The sequence below is a fragment of the Aphidius gifuensis genome, linkage group LG3, assembly GCF_014905175.1.
Source record: "Aphidius gifuensis isolate YNYX2018 linkage group LG3, ASM1490517v1, whole genome shotgun sequence".
Taxonomy (NCBI): Eukaryota; Metazoa; Arthropoda; class Insecta; order Hymenoptera; family Braconidae; genus Aphidius; species Aphidius gifuensis.
The window spans coordinates 18,494,922-18,516,177 of NC_057790.1; the positions used below are offsets into that span (position 1 = coordinate 18,494,922).

The following is a 21,256-nucleotide window of genomic DNA, read 5'->3' on the forward strand; positions in this document are numbered from 1 at the left end:
AACACTCGAACTTCCACTTTGCTGTTCGATCAAGTGTTGCTATCTCTCTTTCCTTGTACTTTATCTATCTTTTACTCTGATTTTCTATATACTCATATAACCCTCTTTCTCTTTTGATATATAAAAATATATTTGTATTAATTTATATCTACCTCCAAAGTCCGACTACGACTCTACCTCTGACTCTGACCCTACCCCCAACTCCGACCCTACCTTCGACTTCGACTGTGTCTCTAATTTATGTATAGCTATTATCAATATACTATATAACATATTATCATAAACACGTTGAATCGCCAGTCAAGTTTGTAACCCATACACATACACACATTCACATATCATTATATCAATGTGTCAAAGTATGACATATACGCAACGAATCGATCTGTCAAATGTCTAGCTCCTTCTCTCTCTTTATATATTCTGATGTATATACACCATATGTATACATATGTATACACCAGTACAATACGTGCTTACGAATATAATAGTTTTACTCGATGATTAACCCCATACTCTACAAGTCACTCAACGTCAAACTGATGACGCCCGACTCAAGTTGAGTCGCTCAAGGTATATTGCTTGATATATACGTGTTCACTTTGTGATATTAGGTAGTCAAAGACATTAATTATATCTCTACAAGTATATTAAAATGATTAGATTTATATCAGAAATATATACGTTCAACTTGTAGTGTGTTTGATGACGTGTAAATAATAAAAAATGAAAAAATAGACTGTGTAATATTACATTAGTGTCATTAAATTAAATGTATATATTAAAAACTATAGCTACTACCTTTCTAGAAGTATATTTTAGCATTTTAAACTACAACAAAGATATTTTGCTTGCTTGAATATAATAAATTTTAGTTGGTTTTTCATTCAAGCCAACAACGCAATTACGTGCGTTAAATAACTCTGCTTAAACAAAAATTATGATTTCATTTTGTATGTTTGGAGGTAGATATGTCTAACATTAAATTACTAAAGTGTAAATTTTACAACCTGAAAGACCCAACAGTGTCACAAACTGTCTCAACTAATCCACTTTAATTTAAGTATAAAAAAAATCTGTAACATTTATGGATTTCATTATGTGTCTCTTGTTATAAAAATAAAAAACTAAATGTAAATTAAATGAAAACAAAATTAACATTTGACAAAACAAAGTAAGATATATAAAAGAATTAATAAAATTTAGACAAGAAAAAAAAACTTTATATGGAAATTGTAAGACTAGCACATAAGAAATTTGAGATGTATTAAATGAAACATTCTATTCTATTCAAAAACTAATTCTAAATTTAAAAATATATATTAAAAAATATAAATACTCAAACTTTTATATTATACATATTTTTTCTCAATAGCATCTATAAACACAAAATGAAAAAAATAAATGTTCAAAGTTGTAAATATATATTGATAATAAAAAAAACATGTGTCAAATGTTTCGTTTGTCCCTTGGCTCATATTTCCAACAGTTACATTATTCTCATTTTTATCGAAGTAAAAGTCAAGAAAATAAAATTGGATGTGTGGTAAGATATGTGTCACCCTTGGACACTTTGAAAATTCCCAGCGCAATCAAGAATCTTGGTTACTGCGAATGGTGTTGACAATAGAAGATTGAGAAGGACAAAAATATATATAGTAAGTTAGAAAAATTGAGAAGGGTGAATGGAAATAGTGGCTGAGTTGATATTGCCACTTTACTTCTAACTTGATATACCCACGTAAAAATATATGGTTTATATTTATTATTAAATCAACAAAATTTATAAAAAAAGAAATAAACAATTCTTAAGCTATTTTATTTGAATATTATGTTTACGAAATCGTTATTAGCAGGGAATTTTCTTTTTTTTTAAAGTAAACCCTCGACACTTTAACCCAATCTACAATGGAAATGTTTTTTTTTTTCATTTATTTTTTTACCAACCATTGCTGCTATTATCTTTAGACCATTCCTGATGGTGGTTACTTTAAATTTGGATAAGGGGCTGAGAGAAAAGTATATAAAAAGAGATTAAAAAAAAGGTATTTATAGGGTAACACATAATTTTCTAATCTTAATAGACTTGGATTTTGTTTTAAATATTCATATAAATATATATATATATTTATATTTACCGGGGTTATAAAATGATAATTTAAGGGGTGGATTACAACTATCTATACACAGTCATGTAAAATATTATTTTTTGTAAAAAAGGGAAGAATAAAAAAAATAATGAGGGAGAAATTTTAAATTGTCTCTTTAAAAAACATCTTAAGATTTCATAAAAAAATAAAAAACTTTTATTGCGTAGATAAATGGTTGTGATTAATTGATTGACAGTGGAAAAACTGACTTATATTGCCTGACAAACTGTGCCAAGAAGCATTCATAAAGAACCAAACGACCCATCAAACTGATCCATGACTTTTTAGTGGTGCAAAAAAAGAAAAAAAAAATATATATGAGAATGGAAAAAAAAAAGAATAAACGAGAGAAAGAAAAATACATTGAACCTTATAACAGCTTTGCAGGACGCGTAATTGATGTACTTTGTTGAACGATCCAAGCGTTGATCGTAAATCATAATCGTTGCCAAGTCAGAGTTGAAAGACACCAGAAAGAAGAAAAGCATTTGTAGACAGACAGAGACAAGAAGAGAAAAAAAAAAAGAATAAACGAAAAAAAAGGGTGGGCATTGAGTGATGGACTGATTTAAAAATATCCAAACCGTTTATCATTTTTAACAACTAATGATCCATCAAAACGTTAATTTAATTTATCAAATATATTTATATAAAAAATTAATATTTAAAAAAAATAATAAAAACAATTGGAATTTTTTTTATCATAATATTTCATAAAATAAATTGATTTTAAATATTCTTTTAAATTTTGTCAACATATTAATTTTTCAGGTTCTAAATTAAAGAGTAAACTGTTGTTTGACTCTTATTTTTCTTTACCATTTTAACAAGAGTATACAAAATGAGTAAATTTTGTCTACGAATATATTATACCTGATATGGCAACATTTTTTTAATGACCCTAAGCTAAACTCTGCATTTTATATTAACCATATAGAAACTTTGTAATTTCGACTACTTTTATGCGCGATAACGTGCCAACCTCTCCATACCAATTTTTATTATTTTTAATATTTCGTTTTTTTTTTTTTTAATATATATATTATATAAGCCATATAATCTAAAACTCAACCCCTATAACCACGTTGGTTTGAGAATCACCAGAGAGGATTATATTGCAAAAATAAAGCTGCTGGCAATGCGGGAATCTTCCAGCATACTGAGCAAATTTTTCAAATTTTATAGAAAAAAAATTCTAATAATTTTATATATAACTTTGCTTTATATAATCTTCAATTATTTATTGTCCTACTTATTTTATTTATATATAAAAATATCACTTATTAAATTTTTAATTTTCAAATTATTTCTTTATACCAAAAAACCGAAATACCGACCTACTTGTTATCAAAATTGTTTTCAATATAATTGAGAAAATTTTTCAATCGCAAGGTGTTATAAAAATGTTGAAATCCAATCACCTGGATTAATTAATATCGCTTAAATTATCGACTAATTGGTGAAATCTGTATGACCCAAATAAATAAAAATGTTACACAGTTTAAAAAAAATTTAAACGTCATGTGAAATCGTTAAAATAATTAATACGTTATATGTATGTGATAAAAAAAAAAAAGTAATATATATAAATCTGAATTTAATCATGAACATCTGTCCAGGAAATTCAATATATTATTAATTATCAACATTATTTCTTGATCTTCTCAATTTTACATAACAACACTTTCTTAAAATAAATAATTTTTAAAAAATAACCATCTGCTATATATGAAATCAAAATGATAAATAATATATTTCTGCAGATTGTTAATATACATGTTAAACAAAGTGGTCACGTTATAGCGTCAACTGCTGTGGCCTGGGTCCACTTAATTATCCGCGGGGCCAATTAGGTGGCCGCTAATGGAGTCCTGTGGTGAGATATGTCAGAGAATGAGGTAAATGTCGGGGTATATATGAGAGGGTGACTCTCATCGTGCCTCATTAACTATCCATCAGTGCCACCACGAATATAATCTCTTTCACTTATATTTCAGTTCAAACAGACCCATCATTATTTTCCCTATTTAATTTTCTCTCTTTCTCTTTTATACTATCTATACATCCTTTTGACTCAATTCTCTCTCATCCCACAACTTTCAACAATCACCAGGATAGCCTTATCAATTTATTACAACCACAGCATTCAATATCATTTCATTTTTAAAAAATACAATTGTCTGCCAATTTCTATGTATACGTTTAAAAAATAAATTGTATATTTTTGTTTTAAATTGTGAATGTAATTGACATTTACTTTATTATAATGAATTTACTAAAAATAAAAAATAAATTTTACAATTTTTTTATTATTCCAGTTGAACAGATATTTGTGGTTTTAAATGAAATATTTGTAATATGTATTGTTGGCAATGTGGTTGTATAAAAAAATACTGGTGGGTATTAGAGGTGAAGCTAAATATATACAGTATATACTATTTGTTTTATCTCAATGATATAATACTGATAATTGTGATGATTTTAAAATACATATTACTTTTTGCATCTATCTATCAATTTGTTTATCACACGAATTTTAATTAGCAAGTTTAACAAAACCAATTATTTTATACTCAACAAATAGGCTATCACCATTATTAAAAAGTGATTGATTTTCAAACAATCATTTTAAATTAATTAATATTGATAAAAGAATTTCGTTTTTGCTCTATAATTTTTTTTTTTTTAAATATTGAAATATTAAATGTAAAGAGAAGCCAAACTACCAACAATAGAAAATTAAAATATTCTAAAAATACGTATATGAAAAAAAATATTGGCAACCAGTGAAAATAAAATTCCTCGAGGCATCAAACATAAAATAAAAAAAATAAAATAATATGGTGGTTCATTCATATAGAACATCTTGGTAATGTACCAGAATAATCCAAGTTTATATTACTTTGTTCATTTTGTTGTTGTATTAGGATTCAAGATGCAAAAGAAATCAGTGATAAATTTATTTAAAAAAAAAAGAACAAGTTGTTCATCAAGATAATTATCTTTTGAATCTAGAACAGTTAAAAATATACAGTTTGACTCTGGGCAAATGATTTTTAATCATTAATATGATAATCGAATAATTATTTTTCTTATTTTTAATTGGCTTATTATATTGTTGATAAATAAATTCTACAAATATTATTAAATTCTTAATAAACCAATAATAAAATTACTGGATGTTAAAAAAAACGTGCAAGTGGTTCATTCATATGACATCTTGGTGATGTACCAGAATAATCCAAGTTTATATGCAATTTCTTTTCGCAATGATACAATATAATTAATCAAATAAAATCCTACCTTCTAAGCGGATATTCATCATCCAACGCAGTTGTCTCCTTGATCCCCAGGTAATTCACAATGATTTCATCAGCAGCAGAACTGAATTTACCTAGGTCCGGTCAAATATTTACACACACGTGCACACACAAACACCATCTGTAAAATTAAATCAATCATTAGTTTATGAAATAATTGAATTTTACTTTTAAAATATTCTAAAAATACGTATATGAAAAAAAATATTGGCAACCAGTGAAGATAAAACTCCTCGAGGCATTAAACATAAAATAAAAAAAATAAAATAATATAAAAAATAGTACGAGTATATTATCAGACAAAACTATATAGAACCGCAATCACCTCACTAATTACATTTTCACAATGATAAAACCAACGAATCTTGCTTTGTGAGTCTGACACATTTGCCTTTTGAAACCTTATAATTTTTATTCTGTCATGTTTGTGACATGAGTGCAAAATGGATACAAAGTTTAAAACCCTCAAGGTATAAATAATATCTCTTGCAAAAAAGACACACACATATTTATATTTTCATAAAAGCTATAATAACAACAAAGTAAAATTGTAATTAATAAACCTTTTGTTAGCCCTAACTATCGATTTTGTAAAAAAAAAAAAAAAAAATATTAATTAGAAAAATAAAACAAGTTTTTGAAAGAGCTGGATGTACTAGTTATTTTTTTTAGTAGTCATTACTGCCCTGGGTTACTTTAAAAACATGATAATAATAATATAGATATATGAAAAATATAAATATCAAACAACAAGCATGTAATAGTAAAAAAAAAAAGAAAAAAAGTAGAACGTGAATTTGGCAGAGAGGACAATAGTTAAGAAAGAAAATTCAATTATCGTTGACGATAAAGACCGGAAAATAAGTGGAAATGACATGGTCTTTTCTTAGCATTTAAAAATAATAAAAAAAATAAAAAGTTTTCCAACGATTGTTCCTTTATCTTTCGTGTTTTTCTTTGTTTTGTATGTGTCCTTGGGCGTCTAGAAACTCATTCGAACTTTTGAGCTGACTCATATTTTTTTCTCTTTTTTTTTTTCAAAGATTTACCATCCAGAGTAAAAACACCCAAAGTGTGAATAGAAGATCTTTTCTCTTTCGAAAAAGAATAAAATAAAATTAAAAAAACCAACAGTACAAAACAAAGTTAAAAAAAAAAAAAAACATGAAAAACTTTAAAAGTTATGACATGCGTAAACTTGAAAGTTGGATGGTTTAACTAAAGAACAGCACAATTAAATAAAACGCCTGACGCATAAATAACTGGATTCGTCTGTGAAGTACCTTTTAAATTTGCATTTTAATTATGTACGAATGAGAAAGCTTCTCTCACATTCACCACATTTTCACAAAGTACTAACCACATTTACAATTGCCGATTCTTCTCCCGTGTTAATAATTCAAACTGATGACTTGAAAGTCTCATTTAACAATACATAATTACAACGTTAAATAATCAGTAATACAACGATAATATATACAAAGAAATTTATATACATAAACTGAACATCTGTATATATATTAAAAAAAAAATCTTGATTTATATTTAAAATATAATTTATCTTTATTATTAAATAACTATATTTGATTACGTGTATATATATAATTTACCCAGGGACATTTACTCGAAAAATATAGAATTATTTTTATATTTTTTTTTAGCGGATATGTTAAAGATAGTTTTGAAGCTTGTCATATTTTAATGTGACATTGATAGTATATAACAGCTATCACGTATCTGTCCGATATACTTGTAGCCCATTTTATATTTTTTTATTATTATAACTTGTTCTTTTTTTTTTTTATTTATTTTTCATTCGATACTTTTGTGAAATGAGATATACATTTTGGCAGTAGTAATGTCATCATCAGAGTACAGTTAGGGTCTCAATAACGGTGATATTCAATGCACTGTATCAGATAATACATATTGATTTTATTCGTATCACCAGACAAATTTGACATGACAGAAAGAAAAAAAATATCTGTCACTGCAATGTGTCATAGTGACAAGATTCTGGATATACTAATATCTTTTATCTATATATATCTACTTTGATCTACAAATACATTTACTAAATTTTTTTTTATTTTATTTTATTTTATTTATGAAATATTTGTTTTTGTGTTAACGGTGGAAATATTTTTTTTGTTTTTTTAAATAAAAAGACAGTTACAGACCATGGGGAGATTGAGTATGTTAACGGTTTTTTCTAGTTTTTTCAGAAGATTGGATCAACCTTTATAGACAGTAAAACGATTGAACAATAAAAATAATATAAAAATATAAAAAGTTGAAGAAATAAAGAGCAAAAAAAAATAAAAAGTATACCCAAGAGATCTTGTAACCAATTTGTGTGATGCAAGTGTAACATCTTATTCTGTCAAAAAAAAATAGCAACGATGAAAAGTGCTAGAAGGGAGATAGATTGAGAAATCTACAGTGGCTTTGGCAAATATTTGGAAATTTTACTTGATCCCCTTATCGACGCTTACTCGACTTTGCCTAACGGCTATAGTTTTTTTTTTTTTTCTTATTTTTCATTGCCCCTCTGGAGATTCGCTCTTTTCAAATAAGATTCTACCATCCGTTCAATACAATTTTTTAACAGATTTATTTAACTTTTTTTCTTTTCATTATACCAAAGCAATTTTTTATAAATGCAATATTTTATTCAGTCAACTAATATATTCTTTGAATGCCTGATATCTAACTATATACTGGACTATATTTAATTTAATAATTATTATTTTAATTAAAATCAATGTGAAAAATTCATTTAAACGCTGTTGACAAATTAATTATTATTTTATGTATATATAATAAATTAAATGAAAATTCTTGGTAGATGATTGGTGTTAGGATGTATGAATACGTTGAATTTCCGTATACAATAAACAATAATTATCATGAAAATTAGAAATCGCATAATAAATGTGTAAAGTAATTGCGGTATATAATGAGTAGGTGTACTGTGTTGTTTCTTGAATGATGTTAAATTATCCACTTCGTAGAATCAATTTATCAACTTCTTAGACATACAAATAGTATAATAAGCCAATTAAAAATAAATATTTTCTAAGTCATTTTTTATAAATTGCGTTATAAATTGTTTGAATAATAATTTTGCATGTTTATGATTTTTGTATTATTTTAATTTTTAATTATTTAATAAAAGATTTTTATTTAATTTTTTTTTTTTTTGTATATATAGGTAAAATAAAGCTAATCTGGACTGGAGCAGATTACTAGCTCTTTGTCGTTTATGAGAGATGGAAGAAGTATGTCCGACCAAACCGACCAGCCAACCCTTGCCACCGGTCGCGGCCGTCACGGCTTCCGCCGGCATCAGATGATAAATTGCGTACTCACGGTAATTGCCTTATAAGTTATGGCTTATAGCACGTATGAAATATGGTATCGCTCCACACGCAATTACAACCTTGTTATTTATCTCAGGAGCCATGACTACACCACTCCTTAATTCTTGTGTGTGTATACTTATATCAAACTTTGAAACCTTCTACTTTGTTCATTTTGTTGTTGTATTAGGATTCAAGATGCAAAAGAAATTAGTGATAAATTTATTTAAAAAAAAAAGAACAAGTTATTCATCAAGATAATTATCTTTTGCATCTAGAACAGTTAAAAATATACAGTTTGACTCTGGGCAAATGATTTTTAATCATTAATATGATAATCGAATAATTATTTTTCTTATTTTTAATTGGCTCATTATATTGTTGATAAATAAATTCGACAAATATTATTAAATTCTTAATAAACCAATAATAAAATTACTGGCTGTTAAAAAAAACGTGCAAGTGGTTCATTCATAGGACATCTTGGTGATGTACCAGAATAAATCAAGTTTATATACAATTTCTTTTCGCAACGATACGATATAATTAATTAAATAAAATCCTACCTTCTTAGCGAATGTTCCTCATCCAACGCAGCTATCTCCATGGTCCCCAGGTAATTCACAATGATTTCATCAACAGCAGAACTGAATTTACCTAGGTCCGGTCAAATATTTGCACACATCATCAACACCATCTGTAAAATCAAATTAATCATTAGTTTATGAAATAATTGAATTTCACTTTTTTTTTTTTTTTCATTTTAATTTAATAAAATTCAAGAAGACAAGTTAATTTTAAAATTTCTCTAAAAAATTTAACGTATTTATATTGATATTAAATTGTTTATAAAATAATTAATAAATATTTAATTAATTAAATATTTATGTAGGTGAGTTTATTATAATTAAATTAATTTTTTATCCTTAAATAAAAAAAGCATTGGTGTCATGGCGTCGCATTTTGCGTGCGCATCTAAATTTGAACTTGGCGCTTCATTTTTCAAACTTAGCGCCTCATTTTTGAATTTACTGGAATCTGATTGGGGTATTAGAAGGTCACGTGCATGTCGTATAAATTGATATAGGTGGCGCTAATTGCATATACATATGTATGTGTGTGTTGACATTTGTGATTATAACAACATTTTATATCTGTCAAAAAATATTAATGCCCATAACCTTCAAACGATTTACCAATATTTAATTGAATTGTTATAAATAAAAGAATAGTTAATGTGTTATAAATAAATAACGAATAATTAAAAAAAAGGACTGCATTCAAACACAAAAAAAAAAAAGATAGATTCATTTTTAAATAGGACACGCGGACCTGTAAGAATGAAATCAAGATTTGTACATTTTAATTAACAATAACAAAGTATCGTCAATTAAAATTTTGGAGTAAACAGATTTTTTTATCTAATCATTATTGAAGTACGAAACCTGCATTCATTGGTTTAAATAAACTCACGACATTCTCTTCAAGAAAAAAAAAAAATTAATTCAACAATATTTATAAATAAATGTTAACAATTGTTCGAGGTGACATGTAATCGTTAATTAACAATTTTTCATATTATCCTGAGAAGTACGAATTCTGCTATTATCAGCCAACGTTTTTCTCTCCAAAGATAAAAAAAGAATTATTTAAAAGGATTATTCTATTATTTTGAGCGTGTCATGTAATTGTTTATTAACAATTCCATGGTGTCTTAAAAAAAAAATGTTATTGAATGATTTGTTTTTACCCTCGAAGGAAAAGTCATAGGTTAATTTATATTGATAATAACAGAATTTGTCCTTCAATGGAAAATAATAGAAAAAAATTGTTTGACGAAAATTGATTATTAACAATTGCATGGCACCTCGGATAATAAATAATGATAGATAATTTTTTCTTTATTCTCGAAAAAGTCATGAGCTTATTTGAATCAATGAAAGCAGGATTCGTACTTCAATAATATTAAAAAAAAAATAGTTTACTCGAGAATTTAAATTTACAATACTTTGTTGAATAATCAGAACATTTTGTACTAATTTGTACAAACATTGGATTTTTACCTCAAGAACAACGACAAAATTAAAATATTTGCTCTAAAATGTTCATATTCGCAAACGCATCGGGTCTTTTTGATTGAATTCTTATCTAATTTAAAGAAAAAAGCAGAAGCTAATTTGCACTCATAAAATCGGAATTTGTACATCAATAATAATAACAAAATATTGTGAATTAAAATTTGGAGTAAGCTATTTCTTCTTACAATAAATAGCAGATGATGGTAGAAGATAGATGAAAAAAAAATTGTTGAACGACAATTATTTATTAACAGTTGCATAGTGCCGTCAATAAAAAATATTTTTAAAATTTTAAATAATTTTTTATTATTTTTGATGAGAAAGACGTGAGCTAAAAAATTCTAATTAACAATTTATGTTATTGTTATTGAGGTGCAACTTTTTATTTTATTGATACAAGTTGTAGCTTTTCCCTGGTGGAAATATTACTCCGGCATTACTCCTGCATTACTCCGACATGAGATTGATGCCGGAGTAATTTCGTCGGCATGAAATTAGTACCAGCAAAATAATTTCGGTATGAGATCAATGAAAGAGATAAAAATCCAGCATTGATCTCATGCCAGAGTAATTTCTCAAGAAATGGACCAAAAACGGAGTAATGCCGGAGAAATATTTCCACCAGAATTGCTCTTTTCTTTGAAATAGATAGGAAATAAATGGAAAAAGGATTCATCATTTAAAGCACCATGACTCTGTATATTGTGTAAACATTTTTTGGAGTAAAATAACTTTTTTTTTTTTTTCATTTTGTCGTTATTCTTCAGGTGAATAATTCCGATGTTAATAGCACAAATTAATACAAAATAATTCTGATCATTTAGCAACTTTTTCATGATTCCGAGTCAATTCGAAAAAAAATTAACCTGTCCTCCACCTTTCAATAACGTGTAAATAAAATAATTGTTGACATTAAAATTACATTTAAAAATAAGTACAAATCAAAAGGCTTTTAATGGATTTCGTATCTGCGGGCTGGTCTCAAGCATTCTATTAGGCATCCTCAAATATTATTTATAAATTAATTTTTCCTCCAATTAAAAATTTCATTGTTTTTTGTTTTTTTTTTTTTGTTGATAACACCACATGATGACGTGTCATTGGAATTTAGCATATATATAACATATAGCATATAGCATAGAAACAACTGAGGCGGCCGCTTGCGGCCGGCGAGGGCGCTAGTATTATATATTTCTAGTTATTTTATTTATATGTATTTGAAAATGGCACATCAAGATGTTAACTGTTGAATCTACTGATGATAATGTAGCTCATTCAGTCACAATAGTTTATACCATGTTTTGGTAATGCCAACTTTAGATAGAACGAAAGCTAAGCTATACTATAAATAATAACAACCAGTTTGTGCTGTAGTTAATAGTAATTAATATTAACAATCTATTAACTAACGATTTTCAATCATTTTATATTTACATAAAAAACCATTAGATTAAATAATAAAAAAAAAAAAAACAAATGGTACATAAGAGTAGCCAAAAAATCAACAACAACAAACACGATCAAAGGCTTAACCACAACAATAACATGAGCAATCAACAGGGCATATTACTAGGGTAAACGTTCAAGGAGAATCCTTGATAATAGAGCTCAAGAACTCATTGGCAAGTATCAACAGTATCATTGTTTTATTTACCATTGACAATGTTTAAATTAATGAATTTAATTTGTAACAGGTTTTGTTATTGAAGGTAAACAATGGCATTGTTTACATTCAACGAATAGAAAAATGATTGCAAAATCTTGGTCTTGTAAATCTGGGTCTTGTGATATTATTCGTTACCACACGTAATTGTTGGCTTGTGTTTAGAGGCATAGGAAATAAAAAATATAATGGTGACAATAATTATGAGAATCTTACCTTATATCAGCTATTACCAATCAGCTACCATCATCAGCTATCACCAGTTGTAACAGTAAAGACCTCCAATATGTTAAGATTCATCACCATGTACATTCCAGTCATTTCAAATATTCACCAAATTACCTTCATACTCTCACAAACTATCTGGGAAAATTATGAGTACATAAAAAATATTAATTATTTTGTTTTTCATCAATTAAATATGTATATTTTTTTTTTAGATCAACCAGTATTATTTAAACAAATTCAATGAATCAAAATTCATCAAATCATCATGATAAAAATGAATAGAAAAATTATAATTTATAATTTTTATCCATTTACCAATGATGAGTCTATGTCTGTGTGAGATAGAGCAACAAATAGTATTTATATAATTAAAAAAATAAAAAAGATTGTCATCAGTTGTATAAATAAAATCAACTATTAATAATTAAATTGGTCTGTTGATTTTATTTTTTGAATTGTATTGTCGAGTATATATTGTCAGGTGTTTCGTTTACTTTCGAATGTTAAAGTGATAAATCCAAAGCAAGACAGCAAGTTACCAACGACTACACATCGAATGAGCTACTTGTTCACGTTTCAGTTGGGCAAACAGGATTTTGATGGCATAGTGGGTATTTCAAGATATTTATTTTCAAAAAGACTCTACCAGTGTCTTGAGTTGAAAATATTTTTGTCATAAAAAAAAACAACGTAGAAAATAATGAAATATATTAGTGACAATGTGATGATTAAAATTTTACCTTGGATCAGCTACCACCAGCTGCATCAGTAAAACCACCAAGACTCCAATAAGTTCCAACTAATCATCAGGTACACCCCAGTCATTTCAAATATTTACGAACATTTTTTTATACTCTCAAAAATACACTAAAAAAACATATCAACACAAAAAAAAATATTAGTTATTTTGTATTTGATCAAAATCAATTATTATTTAAAAAAAAAAACAAATTCAAGAACAATTCATAAAGTCAGGGGAAGGATAAAAAAAAAAATGTTCAATGCCAAATAATTATTTTTCAAATCTAGACGATGTAAACGATGGAATCAAACAATTGGATTGATGGTACCAGCTTTGTTTAAAATTAAAAACAATTAACCAACGTAATCACGAGTCATTAAACAAAATGGGGTGTTGTTCTAGGCGATGATGATCCAGTGGCATTCAACGAGTACGTAGCCAATGTCGCATTACCTGAAAAAAATTGTTACGAGCTGGGGTACATATGCTGATAATGGTGTTGTTGCATAGGGTGTATCGCAAGATGAACTTGGTGATCTTTTTCACCAAGTTATATTTTACGCATTAAAAAAGTCGCAGAGGGTATATGCTAAACTATTAATTAGCATTTATTTTCCAGTAAATTCAGTCGCATTGGTTCATTTATTTTTTTTTCTGAGGGTGATATGCTGATGGATCCAGTTGATTTTTTTTTATTGTCAACTGAGTATGACGTAGGTGAATAAAATAATAAGTATGTAATGAAAAATCGCCAATGGAGAATGATAAAAATAAAATGGGTTAAATTTGTAACATTTTCATTATTCGACGTAGATGTTGAATAATAAAAAAAAAAGAAAAAAAAAAAAAAGAAGAGCTCGTTTTTCTCGACGTCGATATCAATTTTATATTAAAAAAAAAAAAAAAATTTTTAAATATTAACGTGCATAAATATTTGTCGGAAAATTAATTGTTATTCTCAGGTATACAATAATTAATATTTTAGCGAAGAAAAAATAAAAAATGAATAACCGTATTATTGGGGCAAAGGGACGCCGATGAGACAAAATGGCCGCCATTATTGTGCCATAAAATAACGATTTGCAAATAAATTAATTAAAACACAATTATTATAGAGCAGTCGTTAATTATTATATTAGGTAATTTGTTCGGGAAAAAAAATAAACTAAATTAAATAATAAATATTGATTATAGACGAAGATAAAAGCGATTAATTTTATTCAGACGCCGGCAATAAAAAATGAAAAAAAAACTCCCCCCCCCCCCACTTTTATAAAAATATATAATTATCGTCACAAAAATCTAAAAAAATAAATTAATTTAAGAATATAATAAAATAGAAAAATAATAAAAAAAGAATAAGTAAATTATGTCACACAAAACGATAAATAAAAAATAAATTTCCAAGCATCATCGACGCGGCGTCCTTTTTCGAGGACCGTTTCGGGCAATATTTTAAGACACAAAAAAATGATAAAATTATGCAATTAAATGATGAAATTATATTACACAATTATTAAAAACACGTTGGAAATTTATTTTTTGATAATTTAAGTAATGATAATGAAGTATGATTAATGAAACAAACCACAAAAAGCACAAGAGACAGGACAAGTGAAAATGGCGTTTAACTGCTTCAAAGCGTCACACAATTTATGGCCTATCCATTTTAGTAACCCAAAGTGAACGCTAAATAGAGCGGAGCGCTGTCGTCGCTCATCTGTGATTGGCTGTAATTTTATTTACCAAAAGTGAACGCTAAGTTGAGTGAAGCGCTGTTGTCGCTGGTCGTGATTGCCAAGATGGCGTCATTGCAATATATTTGAGCGGGAATTTTTTGAGAAAAAAATGAGTCAAATTAGTGCTAAACTAAAGTGCTACCTGGTGGCAGGAATTTTTTGTTTGATATATTTTGTTATTAATTATTAACAATTATTTATCAATACAAATATAAATAAGTATTATTTAATTTAATAAATGAATTAAATAATAAATTTTAACGTTAACTTTTATATATTGACAATTAAAATTAAACTATTTTAAAAATTTATGAGACCATTGAAGAATAGCAACAATCATTGCACACGTGAGTTATATTATTATTAATTAATAATATTTTCTTTTAAAAAATCTAAAAGTTATAATATTTTACTTTATAAAACAATTATTTAAATAATACTCTTGTGAATGTGATTATTTTTTAATATAAATATAACTCTTCAGCTATAAATATTTTCATGTTTTCAATTGCCTATGAAAATAATTAAGGTTATCTAAAGACTGCTAAGCAATTTTGTTATTTGACATTTATTAATTTATAATTCTACTGTTTATAGGATAAAAAATGGCTAAAAATATTCAAAATTTAATAAAACTGTCATCGACATTACGAGGTTTGTCAACAATAGCCCCTCGAATTAGTCAAAGTATGCCAGTTAGATTATATCAAACATCATCTCAACTCAACATGATGAATGAAAAATGTGAGTAATAAATTTATGTATTTTTTTTTTTGTTAAATTTTGAATATTAATTTGAGTATTATTCAAGGTGAACCTGTTCAATATTACATGAGTGAAATACCATCATCATCATCAAAAAAAAATATTAAAGTATCAAGATTATTGAATGAATATCAAAGTAATACTGATATTTTACATTTACTCCAAACTGAAGGCATGAAAATAGATGGTACTAAAGCTGTAAAAATATTAGAAGCTTTATTTGCAATTAATAAATCAAAAGAAGATAAAAATTCGATAAGTCAAAGAAAAGAATTTTCATTATTATGTGAAGTATTAAAAAGAGATATTAGACAATTAACTGATGGAAAAGCAATAACAGCATTAAAATGTTTAAATTATTTTGGGATTCCAACAACAACAGTTATTGTACAAATGTTATTACAAATGATACGTCAAACAATTAATACTCTATCACTTGAACAAATAATATTTCTTGATTTTTTGTTAAAAAGATGTCACAAAACACCACTTGTCGAGGCGCTTACTATTGCTCTACCATTTGTTTTTGATACACATGTACAAACAAAATTAAATATGGAAAATTTTGATTCACTTATTGGTGCTCTTGACTTTTCAAGAAAATCACCAGAATCATATAGTGATGCAATTCCAAAAATCATCAAGGCACTTAATAAAGCTGATCCATCAAATATAACTCCTAAAATGGCTGTAAAATTGTCATTTATATTTTTGGATCTACCTATTAAAAAACTTGAACCAATTATATCAAACGCTTTGAATGCATTGAGTAATTCTGTTGACATACTACAGCCAAATGAAATCTCAGCTATTATACATAAACTTTTAAAGAAACAATTAGTTAAAAATTCACATGAATTTTTTTATCATGAAAATTTAATGGATAATTGTGTTACATCTATAATAACCAAAGACATGGGATTTACAGTAGCAGTTGAAGTTTTAAAAAATTTATCACAAATGCCATATGTTAGTTTACCATTATTGGATTATATTGCATCAAAATGTTATGAAGATATAACATTATTAAAAAATGCAAATCATCATGAAGTTGAAACACTAATAAGTGCATTAGCAACAGCTGATTATAAACCAGTATTTTGGGATACAATTAAAGATTATTTATTTAGAGAAGAAATGCTTAATGATACACCTTTATCAGCATTAAAACTTGCTATTAATTTTTCAATATTAAAATGTTATTGGCCAAAACTTTTAGATAAAGTATTTAGCATTGATTTAGCTGATCAAAGATATTTAAAAAAAGTTTTATTTTTACATGAAATTGTTAAAATGAATTATCCACAATACAAAAGTAAATTACCAAGTGATAAAACAATTAAATCATTGAAACAATTAAGTAAATCTGGTAGAAGTAGTGAATCACTTAAATCAGCATTAGAAGTTGTTACTGGTGGTGAACAGTATATTATTTCAAATAGAACAACAAAATTTGGATATTATATTGATCAAGTTGTTATGATGAGAAAAGGTGGTTTTCCAATTGCAATTAATAGCATTGATGAATCATTTCCCATGGCAATTGAAGATGTTACAGCTATTCCAGACAGTCAAGTGTAAGTATTATTTATTTATTTGTTTTATTTAATTTATATGATTAATTATTTGTTGTTTTTTTTTTAACCAGGATACTCTTCATTTACGTATCACATTATGGATATATTCCAAATACACAAAAATTATCTGGATTTTGGTCATTATTATTAAAATCAATTCGTGATGAAACAAAGCATACTGTTATTCCAATTCATACACAAACATGGACAAAATTATCTGAAGCAGAACAAGTACGATATTTGTCAAAAACACTTAGACTTGAATCTGATGAATTTTCAGCAATTAATACATAAATATTTTCAATAAAAGGTAAAAAATAATTAATGTAAATGAATAAAATTACAAATGAATCAATTTCTTTTTTTTATAATGTTGATTAATTTTTTTTATTAGACAATTAAAATTAAATCATGATTACAAATTGTTATTATTATTTATTTTATTTTTATTGTTTATCAGAATTTGATTAATTATTTTCAGAACATTAGGTTCAATTAAAGAAAAAAAAAAGTTCACAAAAACTAAGAGTATATTTTACTCATGATCATGATCATGATCACAGTCATCATTATGAACATGTCCATGAAGTTCGTGAATGTGATCATGATCATGATCACAGTCATCATTATGAACATGTCCATGAAGTTCATGAATGTGATGATGATCGTGATCGTGATTATGATGATCATGAACATGATCAGCACTTTCAATAACTTTTTTCAATGGTTGATCTTTACCCTGCTCTTTACAGCTTTGATGTACCAATGTACCAGCAGCATTCTCAAAACGTTCATATTGCCACAATTTGTTATCAACTGTTGTGTTAGAAAATACTTTGAAGATAACATCTCCTTCTGAATTTTTTTCACAATACATTTTAATAGTTTTATTCGGTAAATAAATGCAAGAGCAAATATTTACATGATGAACAATAGTATCTTGTGAATTATCAATTCCTGAACACTCTTCACCAACATGGGAATTTATTTCATAAACTCCTTGATTTTTCTTGGGACATTTAATAGCATTTGCTTCGTTACAGCATATTGGAATAGAATCTGTATCATCATCACCACTATCAACTCTCTTGATACTCATTGAGTTGCAGGCTTGGAGAGTTCTAAAAATATAAAATACATTTTTCAATTACATAACACAATTAAATAAATGTATAATTGTTTTTTAATATTATTAATATATCAAAAAAATATAGCATACCCCACGACTACAAATAAAAATATGATCATTGAATTCATGATGAATTTAAGAACAAGTTAATCAATTTTATATTTTATTTCGTACAACACGACACGTGTTGATACTCAAGCGATCAGCAGAGAAAAGAACGAGAATACGAGATCGAACTAAAACCTGTTAAAACCCTAAAACAGACGCTTCTTTTCACTATTTCTGATGAAATCTGGATTTTTTTTTTTCGCCATCCAGTCTGGACCAATAGAATATTGTAGAATATTTTTATCTATTTCATAATAGTCATAATTACTCATTAACTTCCTTTGCCAAGTTAAAACAACTAGGAATTTTTAGACTATATAATGTCTAGGGCCGGTTAAAATATATTTAATTTTAATGCATAAAATATTTAATTTAATAACAAAAAATTAACAATTACAATATTAAATATTTTATTTATAAAACAATAAATAATAATTATTAGCATCAATAATAATTTATTAATTATAATATTGTAAAAATAAATTATTTTTTCATTTAAAAAAAAAAATAATTAATTAATTGTCATTTTTATTATCGATTATTAGTAAATCATAAATGTTTATTAACTTATTAATTTATAATATTTATATATTTTTTAATTTTTAATTTTGTAAATTTAAGGTACGTTTACACATAATCTGGGAAATTTTCATCCAATAAATGACTTATTATCAATCACGTGACTCCCTATAAAATTAAGGCTTTAATACAATGTGTTTAAACAATAATTATGATTATTATTCATTCAGCCATATTACTTGTTGTGAATTTGCAACACATTGCAACAAAAAAAATTGTTTTGCCGCTCAAATTACATGTCCATACCAGTTTAATAACCAGGTAATAACTCATTATTTATTAGCTATTATTATAATAAATGTATTTTTATTAATAATCAAAAATATTTATAATAATATTTGGTTTTTTTTTGTCGTTACAGGTTTTTTTGTTTTACTCTATTGATACACGATGTCTGCTCCAGATATTACAATGCTCGCTGATAAGGTATAATAATAAATATAAACATTTATAATATATTAATAAATAATCTGTCATACTTGAATATTACAAAAAATTGATTTAACAATATTTTTGTAAAACTTTTATGAGTACATGACAATTTGTATAGGTTACAAAATTTACAGCTGATTCATAATTTATGCTAAAAAAAACTCTTTGTTTGTCATTAAGTAGAGACAGCTTTTACAAAATAATAACTAATATCAATCTTAAATACATTTTAAAAAAGCTATATTAAATAATTTCGATTTGTTTTACCACTCTAATTATAATTTAGTATACATATATGTATCTGCTGTAATTTTTTTCCCTCTCTCTCTCTCTCTCTCTTTCTCTAAAGAGCTTCAATGATTCATCAGTATCATATAAAAATTTATTGTAAAAATAATACTCAAGTTATTAAAAATGATGTTTAATTATTTAGCCAGAAAGTGGACCAGTTTATGGAGGATGTGAAGGTCCTGATGCCATGTATGTCAAGCTAGTCAGCAGTGATAAACATGAATTTATTGTTAAACGTGAACATGCACTTACAAGTGGTACAATCAAAGCTATGCTAAGTGGTCCTGGACAATTTGCTGAGAATGAAGCTAATGAAGTTAATTTTCGTGAAATTCCGTAAGTAATTTTTGTTATCAATTAACTAAACTTTTTTACTAATCTAATTGTTTATAATTTTACAGATCTCATGTTTTACAAAAAGTTTGTATGTATTTCACATATAAAATACGTTACACAAACAGCAGTACAGAAATTCCAGAATTTCCAATAGCCCCAGAAATTGCATTGGAATTATTGATGGCTGGTAACTTCTTGGACTGCTAAAATATATTCATTATTTCTCAACATTGAAACTTATAAAAGTTTAAAATAAAAAAGAAAAAACACTATATTGGGTTTAAATAGATTAAAATTGTGAAAATTGTGAAAAAGAAGTTGTCTTCAGTTAGTTTTTTTTTTTTTTTCTGTTGTAACTTTTCTTTTTCTCAGCACTTTTAATAATCTTGTATATATTTTGAGTTCTTTAAAAAATGAAAGGCTTTCAAATAATTTAAAATGTTAATTTAAACACACTCATATTTTTCAATTAAAATTAATATTATTTTTGCAGCAGCTTAATAAGAAAAATCCAACTGAATAATTTAAATAACAAAATAATATTGTGATTGATATTATATTATAATTAATTTTTTTTTTTGTCGATTAATCTTAATTAATAAATAGAGTTCATATTGAAAATTTAATTGTCTTATTTACATGATAATTTATTTATACATTTACATCTTTAAATTTTGGAATGATTAATATGTAATTCAATTAATTTATAGATAAACTGATTTTATTTTAAATAACTATAAACAGATATAATCATAAA

At 26.2% G+C, this 21,256-nt stretch overlaps 3 protein-coding genes and 1 long non-coding RNA gene across 4 annotated transcripts in view; 2 read left to right on the forward strand and 2 right to left on the reverse strand.

Moving 5' to 3' along the window:
* LOC122852411 overlaps positions 1–15,191 on the reverse strand; it is a 147,927-nt gene extending 132,736 nt beyond the window's left edge. The window contains exons 1-5 of the long non-coding RNA XR_006373815.1: positions 15,132–15,191; positions 13,542–13,668; positions 12,790–12,936; positions 9,399–9,529; positions 5,454–5,591 (exon numbers count right to left, since the gene is read on the reverse strand). This is a non-coding gene — a long non-coding RNA (uncharacterized LOC122852411). The remainder of the gene's footprint in view (positions 1–5,453; positions 5,592–9,398; positions 9,530–12,789; positions 12,937–13,541; positions 13,669–15,131) is intronic.
* Positions 15,192–15,418: 227 nt separating this feature from the next.
* LOC122852412 lies at positions 15,419–17,979 on the forward strand. Its single transcript, XM_044152187.1, has 4 exons — positions 15,419–15,629; positions 15,880–16,026; positions 16,094–17,624; positions 17,696–17,979. Exons 2-4 carry the CDS (start codon positions 15,888–15,890, stop codon positions 17,916–17,918), a joined length of 1,893 nt encoding a protein of 630 aa, XP_044008122.1. The 5' UTR covers positions 15,419–15,629; positions 15,880–15,887; the 3' UTR covers positions 17,919–17,979.
* Positions 17,980–18,058: 79 nt separating this feature from the next.
* LOC122852413 lies at positions 18,059–19,188 on the reverse strand. Its single transcript, XM_044152188.1, has 2 exons — positions 18,844–19,188; positions 18,059–18,745 (listed from the first exon to the last, which is right to left on the reverse strand). The coding sequence occupies exons 1-2, from the start codon at positions 18,879–18,881 to the stop codon at positions 18,160–18,162; spliced, it is 624 nt and encodes a 207-aa protein (XP_044008123.1). The 5' UTR covers positions 18,882–19,188; the 3' UTR covers positions 18,059–18,159.
* A 393-nt stretch (positions 19,189–19,581) lies between these two features.
* Positions 19,582–21,125, forward strand: LOC122852414 (elongin-C). Its single transcript, XM_044152189.1, has 4 exons — positions 19,582–19,701; positions 19,802–19,866; positions 20,306–20,499; positions 20,565–21,125. The coding sequence occupies exons 2-4, from the start codon at positions 19,831–19,833 to the stop codon at positions 20,704–20,706; spliced, it is 372 nt and encodes a 123-aa protein (XP_044008124.1). The 5' UTR covers positions 19,582–19,701; positions 19,802–19,830; the 3' UTR covers positions 20,707–21,125.
* Positions 21,126–21,256: the final 131 nt, after the last annotated feature.

Bases quoted from the DNA above. Each gene is read 5' to 3' on its own strand.
- LOC122852414 (XM_044152189.1), top strand. From the start codon at position 19,831: ATGTCTGCTCCAGATATTACAATGCTCGCTGATAAG. The intron at 19,867-20,305 runs GTATAATAATAA...TTAATTATTTAG, and splicing joins TTACAATGCTCGCTGATAAG to CCAGAAAGTGGACCAGTTTA. The intron at 20,500-20,564 runs GTAAGTAATTTT...ATAATTTTACAG, and splicing joins GTTAATTTTCGTGAAATTCC to ATCTCATGTTTTACAAAAAG.
- LOC122852412 (XM_044152187.1), top strand. From the start codon at position 15,888: ATGGCTAAAAATATTCAAAATTTAATAAAACTGTCATCGACATTACGA. The intron at 16,027-16,093 runs GTGAGTAATAAA...GTATTATTCAAG, and splicing joins CAACATGATGAATGAAAAAT to GTGAACCTGTTCAATATTAC. The intron at 17,625-17,695 runs GTAAGTATTATT...TTTTTTAACCAG, and splicing joins GCTATTCCAGACAGTCAAGT to GATACTCTTCATTTACGTAT.
- LOC122852413 (XM_044152188.1), bottom strand. From the start codon at position 18,881: ATGAATTCAATGATCATATTTTTATTTGTAGTCGTGGG. The intron at 18,746-18,843 runs GTATGCTATATT...TTATATTTTTAG, and splicing joins TTTTTATTTGTAGTCGTGGG to AACTCTCCAAGCCTGCAACT.